General features: G+C 44.7%; 1 protein-coding gene across 10 annotated transcripts in view; it reads right to left on the bottom strand.

Annotated features, from left to right (window-relative positions):
• ldlrad3 (low density lipoprotein receptor class A domain containing 3) overlaps nt 1-23,456 on the bottom strand; it is a 120,246-nt gene that overhangs the window by 32,690 nt on the left and 64,100 nt on the right. For 9 of the 10 annotated variants that reach the window (XR_006158901.1, XR_006158902.1, XR_006158896.1 and 6 more), the window contains exon 3: nt 22,756-22,881. The exons of the other annotated variant lie outside the window; for it this stretch is intronic. Coding sequence is in view for 2 of the 9 variants with exons in the window: in XM_042753928.1 (XP_042609862.1) it covers nt 22,756-22,881 (126 nt within the window). In the remaining 7 variants the exon portion in view is untranslated. The remainder of the gene's footprint in view (nt 1-22,755; nt 22,882-23,456) is intronic. 10 annotated transcript variants of the gene reach the window in all.

Below are 23,456 nucleotides of genomic sequence, written 5' to 3'. Positions count from 1 at the left end.
TATAGCAAGACACAACACCTTTACAAAGACAAAATGTCAAGATTGCTATGTGCAACATCGTCTTTAAAAGATGCACACGTAAATGCCCTTTTAGGGAAAAAAGCTCTATTAGCATGCTGAAGCGCACGGGGGAGATGGCCACCTGCAACACAAACGGGGTAGTGCAGCCTAATGTGTGCAACCCACTCGAAACAGGAAAACAACCACCACTGTAGTAAGGCTGTGCGATATGTACAAAAAAAAACCTATCACGATTTTTTTGATCAATTTTTGCGATTTCAATTTTAATCAGGATTTTGACACACACAGACATGCTTTACAATCATAAATGCATTCAGTATAAATTTGAAAAACATATTTCCAAAAGAAAACCAATGAGAGCTTTTTCAAAAAGTTGTAACATGCCTCTAGAACAGACATAAGTCAAAATAATCACTCAGTAAAGATGTCAAACAAAATGTCGAGGCATATGGCAAAAAAATAAATAAAAAATAAAATAAAACCCGTGTCCAGGGCTTTTTTTTTTTGCCATGCATTGGTCATAGAGCTCATTGTAGCAGTGCCTCAGGTGGTGAAATATATTTATTGCCCAAGGTTCACACGTACTATTCATTCTTTTCGCACCTTTCGATGTCTAACCTTTTCTGTTCACATCTTTTACCGCGTGCAGTGTGAACACTCTGATCCAATAACATGGGCTCTGAAAAAATATGCATCACAGACAGAGCGTGTGAACCTGGAGTTAGGCATATGCCCAGTCTGTTCTTTTCTCTCGCTCCACTTAGGTGCGCTGCAATCTGATTGGATCAGATAGCATACTGCGGGAGGCCGGGACCGCGGAAAATCGTGCTATAAAGCGATTTAGAAATCACAAACTCTCAAATCTTGATATCATTAAGAACAAAATTAATCCCACAACCCTAAACTGTAGCACTGTTCCACCAACATGAATCTACCTTAGAGTGCACTGAACCCATCCCATTCACAACTGAAGCTTTATAAGAGCAGAACGGTTGACACTGCTCAGCTCCAAAGCAAAAAGCTGAGGATGCATAAATGCCTATTTATACCCGTGCTGTGATCTGCAGCAGCTGGATGCAATCATCACATACCAATGTGCGTTTAGTTTACACTTAAACTATACTTGTCGATCATTGACAAGATGTTGAGAGTGACCAACAGAAAAGGAACAGAAAAAGCTTATTTTTGCAGCAAGGGTTATAAGAGTAATGTACAGTCGTGGCCAAAAGTTTTGAGAATTACATAAATATTAGTTTTCAAAAAGTTTGCTGCTAAACTGCTTTTAGATCTTTGTTTCAGTTGTTTCTGTGATGTACTGAAATATAATTACAAGCACTTCATATTTTTCAAAGGCTTTTATCGACAATTACATGACATTTATGCAAAGAGTCAGTATTTGCAGTGTTGGCCCTTCTTTTTCAGGACCTCTGCAATTCGACTGGGCATGCTCTCAATCAACTTCTGGGCCAAATCCTGACTGATAGCAACCTCTTGAAGTTTGTCAGAATTAGTGGGTTTTTGTTTGTCCACCCGCCTCTTGAGGATTGACCACAAGTTCTCAAATGGGATTAAGATCTGGGGAGTTTCCAGGCCATGGACCCAAAATTTCAACATTCTGGTCCCGAGCCACTTAGTTATCACTTTTGCCTTATGGCACTGTGCTCCATCGTGCTGGAAAATGCATTGTTCTTCACCAAACTGTTGTTGGGTTGTTGGAAGAAGTTGCTGTTGGAGGGTGTTTTGGTACCATTCTTTATTCATGGCTGTGTTTTTGGGCAGAATTGTGAGTGAGCCCACTCCCTTGGATGAGAAGCAACCCCACACATGAATGGTGTCAGGATGCTTTACTGTTGGCATGACACAGGACTGATGGTAGCGCTCACCTTTTCTTCTCCGGACAAGCCTTTTTCCAGATGCCCCAAACAATCGGAAAGGGGCTTCATTGGAGAATATGACTTTGCCCAGTCCTCAGCAGTCCATTCACTATACTTTCTGCAGAAGATCAATCTGTCCCTGATGTTTTTTTTTTGGAGAGAAGTGGCTTCTTTGCTGCCCTTCTTGACACCAGGCCATCTTCCAAAAGTCTTTGCCTCACTGTGCATGCAGATGCGCTCACACCTGCCTGCTGCCATTCCTGAGCAAGCTCTGCACTGGTGGCACTCTGATCTCGCAGCTGAATCCTCTTTAGGAGACGATCCTGGCGCTTGCTGGACTTTCTTGGACGCCCTGAAGCCTTCTTTACAAGAATTGAACCTCTTTCCTTGAAGTTCTTGATGAACCTATAAATTGTTGATTTAGGTGCAATCTTAGTAGCCACAATATCCTTGCCTGTGAAGCCATTTTTATGCAATGCAATGATGGCTGCACGCGTTTCTTTGCAGGTCACCATGGTTAACAATGGAAGAACAATGATTTCAAGCATCACCCTCCTTTTAACATGTCAAAGTCTGCCATTCTAACCCAATCAGCCTGACATAATGATCTCCAGCCTTGTGCGCGTCAACATTCTCACCTGAGTTAACAAGATGATTACTGAAATGATCTCAGCAGGTCCTTTAATGACAGCAATGAAATGCAGTGGAAAGGTTTTTTTTGGGATTAAGTTAATTTTCATGGCAAAGAAGGACTATGCAATTCATCTGATCACTCTTCATAACATTCTGGAGTATATGCAAATTGCTATTATAAAAACTTAAGCAGCAACTTTTCCAATTTCCAATATTTATGTAATTCTCAAAACTTTTGGCCAGGACTGTACATATAATTTAAGCTTTGCAAATACATACACACACATGCATAACCACCTGACTATACAGGGGGCTATCGTTGCTATGGTTACCGAAGCACAGGAAATGTGACCTTTGTCTTAGTTAATCTGCTTACAGCTGCAAAAAAAATAAAAAATGTTAACGTTTGTAAGAGCAACACCTCTAAACAGCAAAGCAAATCTATCTCTATTTCCCAACAAAATGGACAAACTCCTTCTGCTCTCTCGGACAAATAAGGATTTCTTACACTCTGCTGCTCTGTGTTTCATGGAAACTTGGCTGAATGACGCCATACCGGACAGCGCACTCCATCTGCCGGTCTTTCAGCTGTTGAGAGCAGACCGCGAAGCAGAATCAACAGGGAAATCACGGTGGTGGGACGTGCTTTTACATCAATGAACGGTGGTGTACAGATGTAACAGTGTTAAAGAAGATGTGCTTTTCAGATCTAGAAGTGCTGTTTGTCAACTGCAAGCCATTCTATTCGCCGCGGGAGTTTCACTCGTTCATTCTGGTGAGTGTTTACATTCCTCCGCAAGCGCACGTAAGCCTGGCTTTACAGAAACTCGCTGATCAGATCACAGAGACAGAACAACAACACCCGGACTCCATTTTAATCATTCTCGGGGACTTTAATAAAGCCAACCTCTCCCGTGAACTGCCAAAATACAGACAGCACATCACTTGTCCCACCAGAGACAGTAATATATTGGATCACTGTTACACCACAATAAAGGATGCATATCACTCTGTTCCCTTTCAGTCGGTCACGTTCTACGTTACGTCAGAAAGAGACTGACGAATGGGGTCTCGCCCGAGATCCCAATCACCTTCGAGTGGTAACAAAACGAGCCAATGGTACACAATGTACCTTGGTCTGCGGGATTTGCATCGCGAGCTCCGACCCACTGTGTGGGTATATAAGGAGCAGTGCAAGCAACTCGCATTCAAGCTTTTGCTTCGGAGCCGAGCACATCGCTTGCTGCTTTCACTGGAGTGTTTACAAGCAAGTTCGTCTGGGTTTCCTGCAGTCAGCTCCCGCGTTCCCTTGAGCGCTTCAGCACCACTGAAAGAGCTTTTTCCTCTCTCTAAAAGAGTAAACGGGTTGAATTTGCAACTTTTGTCATTCCTTGACACTAAGGGTATTTTGGGGGCCTGGAGAAGTTTTGTCATGCCCTGACATTTGTGCTTTTTTCAGTTTCTTATAAATATCTAAATGGCTAAAGTCTAATCTCACTGTAATCAGCACAAACTGGGCTATAATAATATGTGAGCAGCATGTATGTACATGATTGTGTTTTTGAGAAAAAAATTGTTATGCGTGGTTAGTGAAAAACTAAAAATGTTAAATCACTTGAATAAGGCATTAAAACACATACAGAAAATTGGTTTCCCAGGAATTTTGAGAACCTGGAGCTTGTAGACTAGATTTTTTTTTCCTAAATGATGTGAAAATCATCTTGTTTACTCACTTACAGAAAACAATATATTGATTTAAATTTTCTCAGACACTTTTTGTTGGTAAAAAGTCATATGCGAGTAGGCGTCAACTATCATGAATTCACACTTGAGAAGACAAAGACCTGCATAATGAGCTGCATAATGAGCCATTCAGTCAGCTGTGTCACTGAGAGGGATGAGAAAGAAAGAATGTGAGGACAAAATAAATGTATATAATTTTATGTTTTGTAGTTTATTTAGAATATATTTAATTATCCCACAACATAATTTAATATTCACTTGTGAGTGCAGATAAACAGTTTATTAGGAACAATCAAAGCTGAATCTCAAACTGAATTTTTTGCATCATTACTCCAGTCACACAATCCTTCAGAAATCCTTTTAACAATCTTATTTTCTACAAAAAAAAAAAAACATTTATTGTTGTTATTATAAACATTATTATTATAATTATTATTATTATTATTATTATTAATGTTGAAAAGAGCTGAGAATATTTTTTTAAGGTTTTTTAGGGGGGATAAATTGAAAGAACAGCAATGATTGTTACATTTGTTACAGTTACATTTATTGTTACATTTATATTATTTACATCAAGCTTTTGAATGGTATTGTAGTGTATATTGTTATTGAAACTTCATAATATTTCACTTGATTTTACATTTAGTCAGGAATTATAGTTTGGAAAAAAGTCTTTGGAAAAAGTCTAACTAGTAAAATGTTTACACGTTATGTGAAAACTAATACAAGTATATAAATAAATAAAAAGAGACTTACTCATGTTTATGATCTCTGCTGAATAAAGTGCTTCATTCTTTTTTCTGAGGAAATCCAAATCTCAAATCCTCAACCACATCACATCTTTTTGGGGTGAATTGTGTCTTATTTCCTCTCATCGTGAAGCAAACAGTAAAATAAAAAAAACTTGAAGAACAATCTCGCTGCGTTGTCTTCTGTTGTGTGGGCGTATTCAAAAGCCACGCGCTTCACTGAAACATTTGAATCTCAAAAGCGCGTTCAGCGCGGGGGCGTGGTCGCATTAGAAGATAATGAAGGGAGACGTGAAAAAACGGACATTGCGTTGTTTTCATATGGATTACTTTATCACAGAATATTTGTTTTCAGCAGCACTTGTTTAGTTTAAAAGTAGACATGTCAGGCTTTCTATAGATATCGCTCTCATGTCTCTTCGTTGAGTATTCACTGAGTTACAGTTCATTTTAATGACACATTTGTAACTGAAGATCAGCGCAGACAAAGGCTGCAGACAGCACTCCTTGTTTGTTATCTTAATTTTATAAGTGCATAAAGTTTTGTTGTTATTATGTCTGTATACAAAAAAAAAGTAGACCCTTTACAGATTCGATTGATGTATTGCTCTTATCTGTACGATCAAAACTGAAAGTGTAATTTAAGTTAATTTCGGGGTTATCAGGAGAAAATACCCCAAAACGCGTATACGCGTTAATCGACTCCAGAGGGTTAAAGATGTCATTTCGCCCGTGTTTGCTTCCGGATGGGGTCGATATATCGCTCCTCGTGATGGCCAAGATCGCTGTGTCACGTGTCTGGGCTTTCAGCACGCTGAGACTGCGTTTGTGGATGACTCATGTTCTCATTGCGGGGACATGACCATCTCGGTGTTAAGATCGAGACTCAATTATCTGAAAAGGTATAGAGTCCCCTCTGCCACACCCCGTTCTAGCTCCTCTTCTCGTAAGAGGGCTACTTCGACTGGTGGCCAGGATGATTCGGGAAATGAGGATTCGGCTGCGTTGCCTCCCTCGGGAGTGCCAGCGTTGCCCGAGTCCGATCCCGAGCTGACAGCCGTGCTTTCCCAGGCAGCTAAGAGCATCTGGCTTGAGTGGAATCCTCCACCCTGTCCCGAATGCTCGAGGCTCAATGATTGGTTCCTGGGGGCTGCTCATGCTGATCGCCAGCACCCCCCCCGCTGGTTCCTTTCTTCCCGGAAGTGCACCAGAAAGTGAAACAGTTCATGGAAGGCACCTTTAACTGCCCGAAACCGTTCTGGTGCTTCCTCTGCCTTCACTGCCCTCGATAGCGGAGCGTCCAAGGTGTATGCTGGGATTCCCCCAGTGGAGCGTTCTGTTGTGATGCAATTGTGTCCTCAGAGCACCTCCGCATGGCGTAGTGGTCCCAAGCTTCCCTCCAAGGCCTGTAAGTTCTCATCCACGCTTGTGGCCAAGGCTTACAGAGCTGTGGGTCAGGCTGCTTTTGCCTTGCACGCCATGGCCACCCTGCAGGTCTACCAGGCCAAGGTGCTCAAAGAGATGCATGGGGGCAGTGCTAACCCAGAGATTTTGCAGGAGGCGCGCACTGCTACCGACCTTGCTCTCCGGGCGACGAAGGTAACTGCGTGCTCCCTGGGTCAGGTGATGTCCACTTTGGTGGTCCAGGAGCACCATCTATGGCTAAACCTGGCAGACATGAGGGAGTCTGATCGGACTCAGCTCCTCAACTCCCTGGTCTCCCAGGCTGGCCTCTTGGCGACGCGGTGGAGAATTTTGCCCAGCAGTTCTCTGCCGCCCAGAAGCATTCTGAGGCCATTAAACACATCCTGCCCCGGCGGCCCGCTGCTGCCTCCACACTGCCACTGGCGCAGCCACCTCAGCCTGCTCGTCGTCGAGGGCGTCCCCCTGTGGTCTCCTCTACTCCCGCTCGGCCACAGCAGCAGCCTTCACCCCGGACACAGCGAGGAGATGGCCGCAGAAGGGCAGCGCAGCCTTCCTGAGACAGGCGACCCAGAGTTGGGGATATCAGCTCTTCAGGAGATGGTAGCAGGACCACTCCTTCCCCCCGGATGAGGGCTGGGGGGGAATCCTTTGTTATCTTTCTCTTTTTGTTCCGCCACTCACCCAATCCTTCATTAAACGAGCTGTTTCCTCTACCTCTGGGTCCCAAGAGGCCACGGACGTGCATCCTCGCCGCTCTCGTTCCCCTTTTCCCTTGCCAGTTTCTACGCAGAGCCGACTCGAGAATGCATTGCCTTCTTATGCCCTCTTTGCCACTTGGAATCAGACGAGTGCTTGCACTCCGCCCGCGCTAAGGGACGCTATGCCTCCCATGCCGAGGCTGTCTGTTCCGCCTCGCCCCACTGTGGGTACGCCTGTAGTTCCCTTGACCCTGCTGGATCGGTTTCTGGGAACCTGGCTAGAGCTCCCCAGGATGTCCTGCTGGCTCATCCGAAAGATCAGGCTCGGCTACGCGATTCAGTTCGCCCGGCATCCCCCCAGGTTTCGGGCTGTTCGCGCGACCATGTTGCGCAAGGATGTTCCTGTCATGCGTGCGGAGGTCACGACCCTGCTGGCAAAGGGTGCGATAGAGCCGGTCCCTCCAGCCGACATGAAGTCCGGCTTTTACAGCCCCTACTTCATAGTACCCAAGAAAACAGGTGGTCTACGGCCAATTCTGGACTTGCGTGCCTTGAACCGAGCTCTTCCCAGACTTCCGTTCAAGATGCTAACACCCAAGTGCATTTTCGAATGCATTCGTCCATTGGATTGGTTTGCAGCAATACACCTGAAGGGCGTGTACTTTCATGTCTCCATTCTTCCTCGACACAGACCTTTTCTTCAGTTTGCTTTCGAGGGGCAGGCATACCAGTACAAGGTTCTGCCATTCGGGTTGGCCCTGTCTCCCCGTGTCTTTACAAAGGTCACGGAGAGAGCCCTGGCTCCTCTTGGGGAACAAGGTGTCCGTATCCTCAACTACCTCGATGACTGGCTGATTCTAGCTCACTCTCGAGCACGATTGGGCGAGCACAGGGATCTGGTGCTCAGACACCTCACCCGTCTGGGTCTTCGGATCAACTGGGAAAAGAGCAAACTCTCCCCTGTGCAGAGGATCTCTTATCTCGGTATGGAAATAGACTCGGTCGCCATGTTCGCGCAGCTTACGAGCGAACGCGCACAGTCACTGCTGAATGACACTGCCTGAGTCAATTCGAGGGCAAGAGGGCGGTTCCACTGAAACTGTTTCAGAGGCTCCTGGGGCGTATGGCGTCTGCAGCGGCAGTAATACTGCTCGGGTTTGCTCCATATGAGACCGCTTCAGCACTGGCTTCATGACCGAGTCCCGAGATGGGCATGGCAACAGGGCACGCTCCGAGTGACTGTCACTCCGGCCTGCCTCCAAACCTTCACCCCGTGGTTGGACCTCTCATTTCTACGGGCTGCCGTTCCCCTAGAACCAGTGTCCAGACATGTTGTTGTGTCAACAGATGCCTCTGCCACGGCCTGGGGTGCAATGTGCAATGGGCATGCTGCGTCAGGTTCCTGGACAGGACCCCCCCGACTTCAATGGCATGTCAATTGCCTCGAGTTGCTAGCAGTACGGCTTGCTCTGCACCACCTCAGGGCCCTGCTGAAGGACAAGCACTTTCTGGTCCGTACGGACAACACTGCGACCGTAGCGTACATCAACCGTCAGGGCGGTCTACGCTCCCGCCACATGTCGCAACTCGCCCGCCATCTCCTCTTGTGGAGTCAGAAGCATCTGAGGTCCCTTCGTGCCATTCACATTCTGGGCAGGCTCAATCATGCAGCCGACAAGCTTTCACGTCAGCAGTCTCGCCCCGGGGAATGGAGACTCCACCCCCAGTCAGTTCAGCTAATTTGGGAACACTTCGGAGACACTCAGGTAGACCTGTTTGGCTCTCCAGAAAATTCCCACTGCCAGTTGTTTTACTCCCTGACCGAGGGCACCCTTGGCACGGACGCTCTGGCGCACAGCTGGCCGCTGGGCCTGCGCAAGTAGGCGTTTCCCCCAGTGAGCCTTCTTGCACAGACGTTGTGCAAGATCAGGGAGGACGAGGAGTAGGTCCTCATGGTTGCGCCGTTTTGGCCCGGCCGGACCTGGTTCCCCGAACTTGTACTCCTCGCGACAGCCCCTCCCTGGAAAATTCCTCTGAGGAAAGACCTCCTTTCTCAGAGACGGGGCACCCTCTGGCACCCGCGTCCCGATCTTTGGAAACTACATGTTAGCGTTTTGGACGGGTCACGGAAGGTTAAGTACCTTGCCACCTAAGGTGGTAGCTACCATCACCTCAGTTAGAGCCTTGTTTACTAGACACGCCTATGCTCTGAAGTGGAACCTCTTCAGGAAGGGTTGGAACGAAGGCTGTCTCCTTCCACCCTGAAGGTCTACGTGGCCGCCATTTCGGCTCACCATGACCCTGTTGATGGGAAGCATGATCTGATCATCAGGTTCCTGAGAGGGGCCAGGAGGCTCAATCCGCCTCGCCGTCATCAAGTTCCCTCTTGGAACCTCGCAGTTGTTCTATCGGCACTGCAGAGGGCTCCCTTCGAACCCTTGCTCTCAGTAGAGCTAAAGTTTTTATCATTGAAGACTGCACTCCTGACGGCTTTGGCTTTGGTTAAGAGGGTCGGGGACCTGCAGGCATTTTCAGTTGACGAAGCGTGACTGGAATTCGGGCCAGCCAACTCTCACGTTATCTTGAGACCTCGGCCTGGATACATGCCCAAAGTTCCCACCACTCCTTTTAGAGATCAGGTGGTGAATTTGCAAGCGCTGCCCCCGGAGGAGGCAGACCCAGCCTTGGCGCTGCTCTGTCCAGTAGGTGCACTCCGCACTTACGTAGACAGAACTCAGTGCTTCAGGACCTCAGACCAGCAGAAGGGAAAGGCTGTCTCCAAGCAGAGGTTATTCCACTGGGTAGTGGATGCTATTGTCCTGGCTTATCAGGCTCAAGACCTGCCATGCCCCCTAGGGGTGAGAGCTCACTCAACTAGGAGTGTAGCCTCCTCCTGGGCGCTGGCCCATGGCGCCTCACTAACAGACATCTGTAGAGCTGCGGGCTGGGCGACACCTAACACGTTTGCGAGATTTTATAATCTCCGTGTAGAGCCCATGTCCTTCCAAGGACCTGCTCAGTGTCAATCCGCTTGCTGCGCCATTCCACTCCACGGATTGGATATGTGCGCTATTTCCCTCAGGTGAGTTCCTCAGTTCAGAACCCTGGGTTCCTCCAGCACTGTTGATGTCCAGCACTTGCGTGCATGCCCTATCGGTCAGCCCTGTGTGGGACAAGGTGCCTCCATGTGTTGTGATTCACCTTTCTGGGCAATCCCACGTGTGTATCTCCACAGTAAGTCTCTTCGTAGCATGTGTCTTTCCCTTGGCAAGCACCTTGCCAGCTCTGTCATTAAAACTTCCACCCTGCGGGCTGGGTACCTCAGAATTCATGTGTATCACCACCTCTCGGTTGATACCGGCCTTGTAAGTCCTCCTATGAGCAGGCAGCCTGCTAGTATATGTCCAGCTGGAATATGCTACCCAGTGTATTCTGTGTCAGGCATAGGCCCTCACTCGTGCTGGCCTCACGAAAGGGTGCTATCACTCACACGGGTCACTGGAAGACAGCCATGTGGCGTTTTGTAAGGGACCCCATTCGTCAGTCTCTTTCTGACGTAACGTAGAACGTGACCGACTGAAAGGGAACGTCTAGTTTACATATGTAACCCTCGTTCCCTGAAGGAGGGAACGGAAACGTTACGTCCCTTTGCCACATCGCTGTTCCGCTGAACGGCCGGGTCACTGGGCTAGGCTCCTCAGCGAAGACTTCAATGCGAGTTGCTTGCGCTGCTCCTTATATACGCACACAGCGGGGCGGAGCTCGCGATGCAAATACCGCAGACCAAGGTACATTGTGTACCATTGGCTCGTTTGTTACCACTCGAAGGTGATTGGGCTCTCGGGCGAGACATCATTCGTCAGTCTCTTTTTGACGTAACGTCTCCGTTCCCTCCTTCAGGGAACGAGGGTTACATACGTAACCTAGACGTTCCACGAGCAGCTTTGGGACGTTCTGATCACTGTTTGGTTCATCTTATACCAACCTACAGGCAGAAACTAAAATCAGCTAAACCTGTATCAAAGACTAAAAAAAGATGGACTAATGATGCAGAGCAGGATTTACAATCTTGTTTTGACCTCACTGATTGGAATGTTTTTGAAGCTGCTACCACCAATGTGGACGAAGTCACAGAGACTGTAACATCAGTTACTGTGAGGATATGTGTATTCCTATCAGAACTCAACTAATTTACAACAATGACAAACCGTGGTTCACTGCAAAACTCTGACAGTTCCGTCAGGCCAAAGAAGATGCTTACAGGAAGGGGGCAATGTCTTGTATAAACAGGCTTAATACACACTGGAAAAAGGAGATCAAAGTGGCAAAGAGGAATTATTCTGGAAAAATAAGGACTCAGTTCACTTCCAACGACTCAGCATCAGTGTGGAAAAGTCTGAAAGAGATAACTAACTACAAGACACCATCCCCAAAAACTAAAAAAAAACAACGACTGGCAGATGATCTGAACAAGTTTTACTGCAGGTTTGAAAGAACAATACCCATCACCTGCCCTGAACGCCTCTCCACACAACAGTTCACACCATTCACAACTCCTGCAACCCACCCTGAACGCCTCTCCAAACAACCGTTCACACCATTCACAACTCTTGCAACTCTTGCACCTCCTGCATCCCCCTATCCCCCACACCTGCAATACAGATAAGCGAGGATGCGGTGCGCCAGGTCTTCCGGAAGCAGAAAAGGAAAAAAGCACCAGGCCCAGATTGTGTTACACCAGCCTGTCTGAAATCCTGTGCTGACCAGCTGGCCCCCATCTTCACACAGATCTTCAACAGATCACTGGAGCTGTGTGAATACCCTTCATGCTTCAAACGCTCCACCATCATCCCCATCCCAAAGAAATCCAAAATTACAGGACTAAATGACTATAGGCCTGTGGCTTTAACGTTTGTGGTCATGAAGTCGTTTGAAAAACTGGTGCTGGTGTATCAGATCTGATTCTGTACATAAGGGATTTCACTCTGGAGACAGCGGGCCAGCTTTGAAGCAGTTCTATGTATTGATCTGAAACACATGGGACACTTGATAAGAGAAACATCCGTTGCGCTAACTTCAATGACTGGAAGAAGAGAAGGGAAAATGTGCGTCTTGCCTCGCCAGCATCCATTCACAGTCTGAGGCTGACGTGTTACAATAATTTATGTTTAATATTGTGTAATACATTTAAACAAGAAATAAGGAAATTAAAATAAAATTCCTGTTTATATATCACTCAGTGTTAATTGTTGTCTCTATATGTATTATAAACAATGAATATATAAAATTAATGTTTACATGAACCAACATACAAAAATTCTCACAAAACATCATACATGTTCACAATAACATTATAGAAATGTGAGATCAGTGCATAATCCAAATGCTAAGCAATTCAATGCATTACAGAATAAAGGGAAAGAGAAAATAGTATTGATAATTAACAAAACACTCAAAATTAGTCCTTAACATTATGAACCTAATTACACAAATTCTGACATGCGTCAGACAAAAGTCACAAAAACTCACATAAGATAACTAATACACAAAAATACATTTGTGTACTTGACTCAGAACACATTCCATTTTATATTTAATGAATTTTGTCCAAATTCGTACTTTCAAACGTACCAATAATGACTGGAAGAAGAGAAGGGAAAATGTGTGTCTTGCCTCGCCAGCTTCCATTCGCGGTCTGAGGCTAACGTAACTCACACACTTCCCAAAAGCATAGCACGCAACACAGATAAGCCTCCCATCTGAACAAACACCATAATTAATAGTTCCTACTCACATTAGCATTGCATGAGCCATGTAGGAATGTAATATTTGGAGAAATTAAATGACTTCATCTCCACAGAAAAATAGTTTTGGGAAGTTCATCATAAAAAATAAAATACAATTAATATTTCACTCTTCCCAACAGGCTACATTCACCCCCCTGAACTTCACAAAACTAGACAAAAACTAGTGATCCAACGACACTGGGGATGTGATTACACTCTGACAAAAATAACAGAATCTGTACGCAACATATAAGTTTCCCAACTTACTGAGAGAGCAACAAAAGAAAGTTGGCCAGACTTTCAAGTGCCTGCCCGCAAAAGAAGTGCCGTATACACTACTACAAAAACTCTTGAATGATCACCACAAGTATTGTACCCCAAATGCATAATGCTGACAGGGAATTTTTATACCACACTTAAGAAGCTTTTGACCTTAGAAGGCTGAGTGAAGGGCTATGTAGGAGGGTTTTCTTGGAATCAGTTTTTTGAATCAGTCTATTAACTTGTTTCACTAATCTGCAAGCCCTGGTTATGACTGGGTGAGCAGTTTCAGTTAAAGGCTGAACAATCTTTCAAGAGACTCCATCAGGTGGCATGGACTCTTCCATGTCAAGCTCAACTTCCTCCACATCCATGGTAGAAAGGTCAGACTCAGAGTTCTGAATGGTTTCCCGATTCTCACATCCTTGAACTGATCCATCAGAGACATGCTCTAGTCCTGTTTTAGAACTGGGATCTCTGGTTTCCTCTTCCACTGATGTTTAATGGACAAGCTGGGGAATGAGCTGACCCAACAATTTCATTACTAGCATCCTCTGATTCATTTAAGGTAGTGTCAACCATGGACTCATCAGTCTCACAGTCCAACATGGAGTCATCGAAGGCTGGTTCTACACAGTCCTCCCTCTCATCAACAGGTAAGAAGTTGGCTCGTAAGAGCAAGTTCCTGTGAACCACCTTCTCCTGATTGGTTCAAATGTTCCTCACATGGTAGGTATGACATCTCGTATCCACAGATACCACAACATGCAAAGTTGAGTCCCATTTGTTGGCTAGCTTGCGTCACCTACGCTCTCCTTTGTTGGCAAGCAACACATAATCTCCTGACTCGATGTCTCTGCCTTTGACATCTTTGTTGTAATGTTCAGTTTGCTGTTGTTGACTTGCAGTGTTGTTGGCCTGAGCAAGTAACATAGCTTCTTTGAGATCGTCCTTCATTTTTTTTAGATACTGGTCATAGTCTGTGACACTGTTATCCCGATCCATGCTCTGGAACATCAAATCAACAGGCAATCTGGGGATCCAACCGTACATGAGAAAAAATGGTTCAAAGCCAGTTGACTCATGGGCAGTACAATTGTAAGCGAACGTCAAAGTTTGCAGCATTTGCGGCCAGGCTTATTTGGCTCTCGGAGGCAATGCCCTGATCATATTACCCAAGGTGCGATTGAACCTCTCGACTTGGCCATTGCCTATCGGGTGATATGCCGTGGTTCGCGACTTCTGTACGCCAGCAATCTGTAAAAGTTCCTTGATCAACCTGCTTTCAAAGTTCGCTCCTTGGTCTGAGTGGATTCTTTGTGGAAATCCATAGACACAAAAAAAAAACTTATCCCATAAGTGACGAGCGACTTGAGCTGTTGACTGGTTCTTGCACAGGAACGCATTCGCCATTTTCATGAAGTGGTCTGTTACCACTAATACATCAACACTCTTGACAGAAGAATCTTCAGCACACCAGAAATCTATGCACACTAATTCTAATGGGTTCATGGTTCGAATGCTTTCTAAAGGGGCTCTTCCCTCTGGTTCAGGGGTTTTGCTGACAACACGCTGACAGTGTCTTACATACTCTCGGGTGTCACTCTCCAACCCAACCCATGAAAATCTCTGTCTAGCCAAAGACAAAGTTCTTCCTTGGCCTTGATGGCCTACTTCATTGTGGATGCCACACAGGACTACTCTGACCAGCGAATCAGGGACTGTGAACTGGTAACGTGTAAACTTAGTCACTGGATCCTTGCAAATGCAGTACAGTATACCATCCAACAGCTTTAGTCTGTCCCATTGCTTCAGCAGTCTCAGAGCCTTGTAAGGCTCCCTAGCTCTGTCTCTCCGAGACGGTCTCTTACCTCGGCACACATAGAAGAGGACTCTTGAAAGCACATGGTCACCTTCTTGCTTCTCTTGAAGCTCCTTCAGTGAGTAGACAGGTAAGGGGTTCTGACCAACTGGTAATGTCTGTTGGGTTTCTTGAGCAAGCCACGATATAACTCTATTCTGTGCTCCCACTTCCCACTGTGCATGAGCTTCCAAGACAGCAGAAACCTGATTGGAAGACAAGAAACACTGCTCCAAAGGATGTCCAACAGACTGGCTGTTTGCACTAAGCCTAAAGGAACTCTGAACAGCCTCCTCTCTGTTCAGACTGTTCGAGCAGGTGGTTGTAGGGCTCGGCCACTAGTCTCTGACTCACACGGCTGGGGTCAAATCGGCGACTACATTTTTGGCACCAGGTATATAGTTGATGTCGAAAGTAAATGGGGCCAACTTAGCAACCCACCTCTGTTCGCACGTGTCCAGTTTCAGTTTTGTTAAGATATAATTCAATGGATTATTGTCCGTCCAGACCCTAAAATGATGTCCCTTTAGCCAATGACTTAATTTATCACAGACAGACCATTTCAATGCAAGAAACCCGAGACGGTGTGTGGGGTAGTTTGTCTGAGCCCGTGTGAGTGCCTTACTAGCAAAGGTGACAGGTCGTGCCGTAGACTCTCCTTCAGGTATGTGATAATACTGCACCTATACCATCCAAGGAGGCATCTGTAGAAAGAATAAATGGCTGGGTGAAGTCAGGGTGAGCTAATACCACAGAGGTAAGAAGGGTAGACTTGAGCTGTTCAAAAGATAGAACACATTCTCTAGTGTAGTCTGACGGGGTGAGTTTCCTGAAGACAGTGCCACCCTTTGAGTAGCTCCTTTTTCCCTTGGCTGCAGTGGTTTGGCGATACTGGAACAGTTAGGGATGAACCGTTGGTAATACATGACCATACCCAAAAAGGATTTGTTCGTCCTTGGTGAGGGTGACGCTCCATCATCCATCATGAGGTCCCTTTCAGAGATGGTGGTAATGGCTGCAATTTTGTCAGGATCAGTGTTCATTCCATGTTCACTCCATGTTCATTCACAACATGGCCAAGAAATCTGACACTTCGTCTCAGGAAGTAGCATTTCTTAGGTGCCAGCTTCAACCCATGAGTACTCAATCTTTTGAAGACCATTTCCAAATTTTCCAGTGCTTTTTGTTCATTGGGAGCCACCACTAGAAGATCATCTAAATAGCACAGCAGAGTAAGGAAGTTTTGCTCTCCAAATATAGTCATCATAAGCCGCATGAAACTTGCAGGGCTGTTGCATAGCCCCTGTGGAAGATGACTGAACTCATAGAGACCTAGAGGTGTGGTTATAAAAAAGGCTATAAATCTCTTGTCTTCCTCACACATGGAGATATTGTAGAAGCCAGATGTAAGGTCCATTGCGCTGAACAATGCATTTCCTCCCAGGGCAGCAAGACAATCAGCTTGATGAGGAAGAGTGTGTGTGTCCTTTATAGTGCGTGAATTCAGCCAGCGATAATCAACACAGATACGGAGGTCGCCACTCTTTTTCTACACAAGAACCAAGGGAGAGGCCCACTCGCTGCTGGATTTACGAATGATGTTTCTCTTCCATCTCTGATAATACTTGCCGTAGCTTCTGGTAATGCCCTGGTGGCACACGTCGGTAAGGTAAACGGAAAGGCCGGTTGTCAGACAGATGGATGCAGTGCACAAAGTCTTTCGCTCTCCCGCAGTCTAGCTTGTGCTTTGAGAATACATGTTCAAACTTCTGGACCAAGCGCAATAACTGACCTTTCCATTGAGGGGACACATCGCAAGAATCAATGTCTAAGTCGCTCAATCCCATTTTCTGCAGAATATCCTGGAAGTCTGGGTCAGGTGATCCATCATGCAGGGTTTTACTCAGTGTTTCAACAGTCTCGAAGGGTCGCTCCAAATCCAATTCAAAATCTTCCAACGCCACACAAGGTGAAACATTGGCAACCTTAGAGTTTTTCTTCAGGGTGATGGGCTTGTCATGCGGGTTAAACATCCTTACTGGTACCCATCTGTCAGCAGTCATGGAAACCACCACACGTCCCATGATGATATCTTTTTTATGGTTGGCCACTTAGTTGGTTCAATCAACACAGCACTACCCTCAGAAATAGGCGATGTTGGAGATAACTTGGCACACACCAGGTGTTCCTGCATAGGCAGCAACGTGACTGCTTGAACCAATCTGGCAGTTCCTATGATGTCAGGCATCTCATTGCCTCTCCATCTGTTAAGTCCAGAAAGTACGTTAAGGAACTATTCATCATCACAATCTCTCGTTGATTCAGGCCTGTTTACCACACGACAGTATGAGGGGTCCTGCTTAACCTGGCCCATGATAAATTTAAGAATGTTGGTACCCAGTATCAACTTGTCCCGTTGTCCCGTAACAACCAGCATAGGTACACTGACTTCATACTCATACACTCTCATCTTTAGCTGGTGTGTACACTTTGGCGCAACCTGAACTCCGCCACATCCAACCAGCATAATATTAGGCTGCATCTCACACTGATCCAGACACAAGCCAGCATTCAGTAAATGGGATTCTGCAACTTCGCTAATGGTACAAGCCATAGAGCCACTGTCTAACAAGGCTCTTAGAGGAACACTGTCATTGACTAAAACGTTAGTATAGAAAAGGCTGTCTGACCGCGCCAACTGGGTCACGTTCTGAAACAGAACCATATTATCACTCGTCACTAACTTACAAGTAGACTCATATATGCTTGAGGCATCATCTTGGAGGGTCTGAACTTCTTCACCCACACTATCCCCTCCCAAGTGCAGGTAAGTTAGTTTCTCTGAATCTGAGAGTGGCTACCAGACTCAGCACTTTCCTTGCAATCCCTGCACTGGTGACCAACTTCTAAACAGACCAGACATCTTTTCTCTGACATGCAGTGTGACCATGTGGAATGGGTTCTCTCACCGCAAACACGACATCTGGATGGACGAGACCAGGTGTGCAATTGAGGTCTATTAGGAGCAGCTTGTGTATTAGTGCTGAGCACTCGCTCTAACGTACCCGTGTCAGACAAGACTGTATGTGGAGGCGGTGTGGTGATCTCAGGCCTAGTGGTCTGGGTACTGTGGATGCACGCTGCAGTGTTCACTGCATCATTGACCACAGTGGTGGCCTCTGCGTGGCTGACTGTGGCAGTTGCTTCTTGGAACAAACAGCCAGGGAGAGAGTAAGAGTGTGGTTTCTTCATTCTCAGCTCCCTTTGATTCTCATCAATCACTTCCTGAACCTCTGCCAATGACCACTTTGTGATAGGCTTGTACCTGAACACACTAGAAAGTTCAGCATCAGGGCAGTTTCTAATAAACATCATTGTGATTTCTTGTGAAATGTTCTTCATTCGACTACCCTGTTTCTGTAGGTGATTATCAGCGATTTTGGCTGCATTATTGAGACTAACCCAATAGTCAACAGGGCTTTCTTTGTCATGTGGTAATGTAGAGTAGAAGTCTGCAAGTGGAAGACAAGACTCTGGACTTTCACTGAAATAACGTAAGAGCATTTTGTAAATGGTCTCAGGAGTAACAACCATGTCAGGTGAGGGATTACTTTTTAGCCCTACTTTAACAATATTTTTAGCTCTACCCAAAATTCGATGATTAAAGATCTCATTGGAGTGCTCTGCCTTCGGGTGATCGCACTTCTGTAAGTATACCTCCATTAACTCTATCCATTCCTGAACAGTATGTTTATCCATACCATCACCACGGAAAATAGGGGGCTCCATACTGTCAGATCGTATAATCAGATTCAACCTGGATAAGTCAGGAGTAGTGCTAGCCAGCTCACTTTTGACTGTCTTAGGGGTAGTCTGATGCCCGAGAGCAGAAGGACTATGATCAGCTAAGAGCCGGTCCAAAATACTATCGCCAATTTGGCTACCTAGATCCTCAAGTAGCTCTGTTATCTGCAAACGAGAATCATCATTTATCGGGGCAGGTGTGAATGATGAAGCACCATAGTTGACTTCCCCTATTTGCGAAAGGCTAAATTTGACATCGTCAATTCGATCATTTTCTTTGCGTCTCCCAACAGCATCTGGACTGCTGAAACCTCTACCCCTCCCCAAGACTGGTGTAGACATGTTGTACATTTTACTTTCTGTACTGATCACCTGCTAAAGTAGATTGATTCAGTATCTTAAAGATTTAATGTCCGATCCAAAAGTCAATGTCTTAATGATTCAGTGTCTGATTCAAAAGTTAAAGTCTTGATGTAAAAGAACCTGAACGTCACTGCAATGAGAAAACTTCATTAGTTGACACTAGAAGGCAGGACTCGATCCCCGATTTGACACCTGGCCACAATTGCAACGACTGGCAACGACCGGCCTGATGAATCCAGAAAGATCACAGCAACAGTTCCACGTAAACGGACAACACCCGGTGATCGGCTGTGGCTGATCAGTTGTATCCAAGACGGTCACGGTACCAGTTTTATGTAGCAGATCTGATTCTGTACATAAGGGATTTCACTCTGGAGACAGCAGGCCAGCTTTGAAGCAGTTCTATTTATTGATCTGAAACACATTGGACACTTGATAAGAGAAACATCTGTTGCGCTAACTTCTTCCGTTAAACACAATAATGACTGGAAGCAGAGAAGGGAAAATGTGCGTCTTGCCTCGCCAGCGTCCATTCGCGGTCTGAGGCTGACGTGTTACAACAATTTATGTTTAATATTGTGTAATACATTTAAACAAGAAATAAGGAAATTAAAATAAAATTACTGTTTATATATCACTCTGTGTTAATTGTTGTCTCTATATGTATTATTAACAATTAATGTATAAAATTAATGTTTATATGAACCAACATACAAACATTCTTCCAAAACATCATACACGTTCACAATAACATTATAGAAATGTGAGATCAGTGTATAATCCAAATGCTAAGCAATTAAATGCATTACAGAATAAAGGGAAAGAGAAAATTGTATTGATAATTAACAAAACATTCAAAATTTGTCCTTAATATTATGAACCTAATTACACAAATTCTGTAATTTTATACAATTTAAGTTAAAGAACTGAACATACCTGAAACACATGGGACACTTGATAAGAGAAACATCCATTGTGCTAACTTCTTCCGTTAAACACTGTGCACAAACCATGAGTTTGTTAGCTCCACGTGCATTAGACAAAAGTCACATAAAACTCACATAAGATAACCAATACACAAAAATACATTTGTGTACTTGACTCAGAACACATTCTGTTTTATATTTAATTAATTTTGTCCAAATTCGTACTTTCAAACATACCAATAATGACTGAAAGAAGAGAAGGGAAAATGTGTCTTGCTGTAACAATCAGTCCACTGAAGGCGAGTGTAGATGAACCCAAGTGCAGTTTATTTAAAGTGAAATCCAAACATAATCCAAACAAGATACACAGACTTGACTAGAACAGACTTGACGAACCATAACAGACTTGACGTGGCATGAACAGACTTGACTCACCGACAGCAGGTCACAACATTACATGACAAGAACAAACCAATCAGAACATGACACAAGTAACAAGAGGAACCAATAGCAAGACAACAAGAGGGCAAGGGAAGCATGACACAAACAGCATAAATCAAACTACAAAATAAAAGACATGAAAACAAGAACATGAAACAAAACCTCAAAACAGACATTACACTTCGCGGTCTGAGGCTGACATAACTCACGCACTCCCCAAAAGCATAGCACGCAACACAAATAAGTGTCCCATCTGAACAAACACCATAATTAATAGTTCCTACTCACATTAACATTGCATGACCCATGTAGGAATTTAATATTTAGAGAAATTAAATGACTTCAACTCCACAGAAAAATAGTTTTGGGAAGTTCATCATAAAAAATAAAATACAATTAATATTTCACTCTTTCCAACAGGCTACATTGGCCCACCTGAAGGACATCACTGGACCCTTGCTGGATCCTCTTCAGTTTGCCTACAGAGCAAACAGGTCTGTGGACGATGCAGTAAACACTGCACTGCATTATGTTCTGCAACATCTAGACAGACCGGGGACTTATGTGAGGATCCTGTTTGTGGACTTCAGATCGGCCTTTAACACTATCATCCCAAACCTCCTCCTGCCCAAACTAACTCAGCTCTCCATGCCCACCTCTGTCTGTCAGTTGATCAACAGCTTCCTGACAGACAGGCAGCAGCTAGTGAGGCTGGGAAAATACACATCCAGCATTCGTACAATCAGCACCGGATCTCCCCAGGGCTGCGTTCTCTCCCCACTGCTCTTCTCCCTGTACACTAACGATTGCACGTCTAAGGACCCCTCTGTCAAGCTCCTGAAGTTTGCAGATGACACCACACTCATCGCCCTCATTCAGGACGGTGACAAGTCTGCTTACAGACAGGAGGTTACAGAGCTGGCTGTCTGGTGCACTCATAACAACCTGGAGCTTAACACGCTCAACACAGTGGAGATGATCGTGGACTTAAGAAGAAACCCCCCTGCTCTCCCCCCACTCACCTTCATGAACAGCACTGTGACTGCAGTGGAGTCATTCAGGTTCCTGGGCACCACTATCTCTCAGGACCTGAAGTGGGACATTCACATTGACTCCATTGTGAAAAAGGCCCAGCAGAGGTTGTACTTCCTTCACCAGCTGAGGAAGTTTAACCTGCCACAGGAGCTGCTGAAACAGTTCTACTCCACCATCATTGAATCCATCCTCTGCACTTCAATAACTGTCTGGTTAGCTCAGCTTCTAAATCTGACCTCAGAAGACTACAGAGGGTAGTCCGGACTGCTGAGAGAATCATTGGTACAACCCTCCCTTCTATTCAAGAACTGTACTTATCCAGAGTGAGCAAAAAGGCTGGCAAAATCACTCTGGACCCCTCACATCCAGCACACTCCCTCTTTGAACTGTTGCCATCTGGTCGACGCTACAGAGCACTGAGCACCAGAACAGCCATACACAGGAACAGTTTCTTCCCTCAGGCAATCCATCTAATGAACACTTGATAATAACTGTGGAACACACTACACTACAGTATTTATATTTACATACCCATACACTTATTTATCTAACACATACTTAGTGTACACTTAAATTTTTTGCACATAATATACCTGTACATACATAACTGCTCATTGTAATATATCTGCCATACAACTGTCAGTTTGTATATTGTCATTCCTGACCTACTTGTTTGTATTTTTTGTATTTTTATTCTTTTATTATGTGTTTTTTGTTCTGTCGCTGTCATTCTGTTGCACTGCGGAGCTTCTGTCGCGAAATCAAATTCCTCGTATGTGTAAACATACCTGGCAATAAAGCTCATTCTGATTCTGATTCTGATTTTGACATTATTTTTCAGTTTGTTTTATTAAAGCGAAGCTATTTCAAATGGTGATACATTAATCCTCTCTTAAAACAAGTCTCGGTGTGATTTATTCCTTCATAACCTTTTATCAGAACCTAAAAAAGCATTTGTGCTTTGGGTGACTGCTGCCCAACTTTGCATTTTCTCACTCACAGCAGTAGTTATTGAGACACTGCATGGCTTGCCATACTCCTTAATTTCTGTAGCAACCTCCTTCATATGAACATCTAAAATGTTATGGCTCATATTAGAACAAACAGTTGCCTTGGCTGCACATTGGATACTCACTGCAGTTGTCTTCATCGCTGCCATCAGGGCAGTCTCTGAAACCATTACATTGGAAGCGGCCAATAATGCAGTGGACGCCGTTTGCACAAGCAAAGAATGTGGGTGCACATTTTGCCTTCACCTTCACTGTGAAGAGATGTGAGAGTAAGAGAATCAGAGAGGAAAAAAAGGTCCCTAGCAAAGTGCAAACACTTTCTTATCAAAGCAAAACAAGTACATACACAATGATTTAACATGGTTTCAAGCACACAGAATCTGATAACACTGCTATACTACATAGCACAAATATGTAGCATATGTTATGCTACAAACATTGCATTCAAAAGGACAAGTGAACAGTCAGTAATAAAATTAACAACAAATAAATACAAGCAATAGAAAAAAGAAATCTTGAAACTCATCTTGTATCAAGCTGTAGAGGGTTTATTAAAGCTGCTACAATTTTCCAATAAAGAGCAATGAGTTTTTTTTTGTTTGTTTGTTTTTTTTTGCTTGATTTTTAATGAATAGAAAATGTAAAGTCTTATTACAATACATTTGCAATGCCCGACTGCACATATGACTGTTTAACTACATACTGTACATCAGGGTGCACAATCCTGTTCCTGAAGTTCCACCCTACTGCAAAGTTCAGTTCTTACCCTGCTCCAACACACCGGTTTTTGATGATCAAGTGTTCCTGAATTTTTTTAATTAGTTGG

Source organism: Cyprinus carpio, unplaced genomic scaffold (genome assembly GCF_018340385.1).
Source record: "Cyprinus carpio isolate SPL01 unplaced genomic scaffold, ASM1834038v1 S000000512, whole genome shotgun sequence".
Classification (NCBI taxonomy): domain Eukaryota; kingdom Metazoa; phylum Chordata; class Actinopteri; order Cypriniformes; family Cyprinidae; genus Cyprinus; species Cyprinus carpio.
This window is presented reverse-complemented; position numbering and strand designations above follow the sequence as displayed.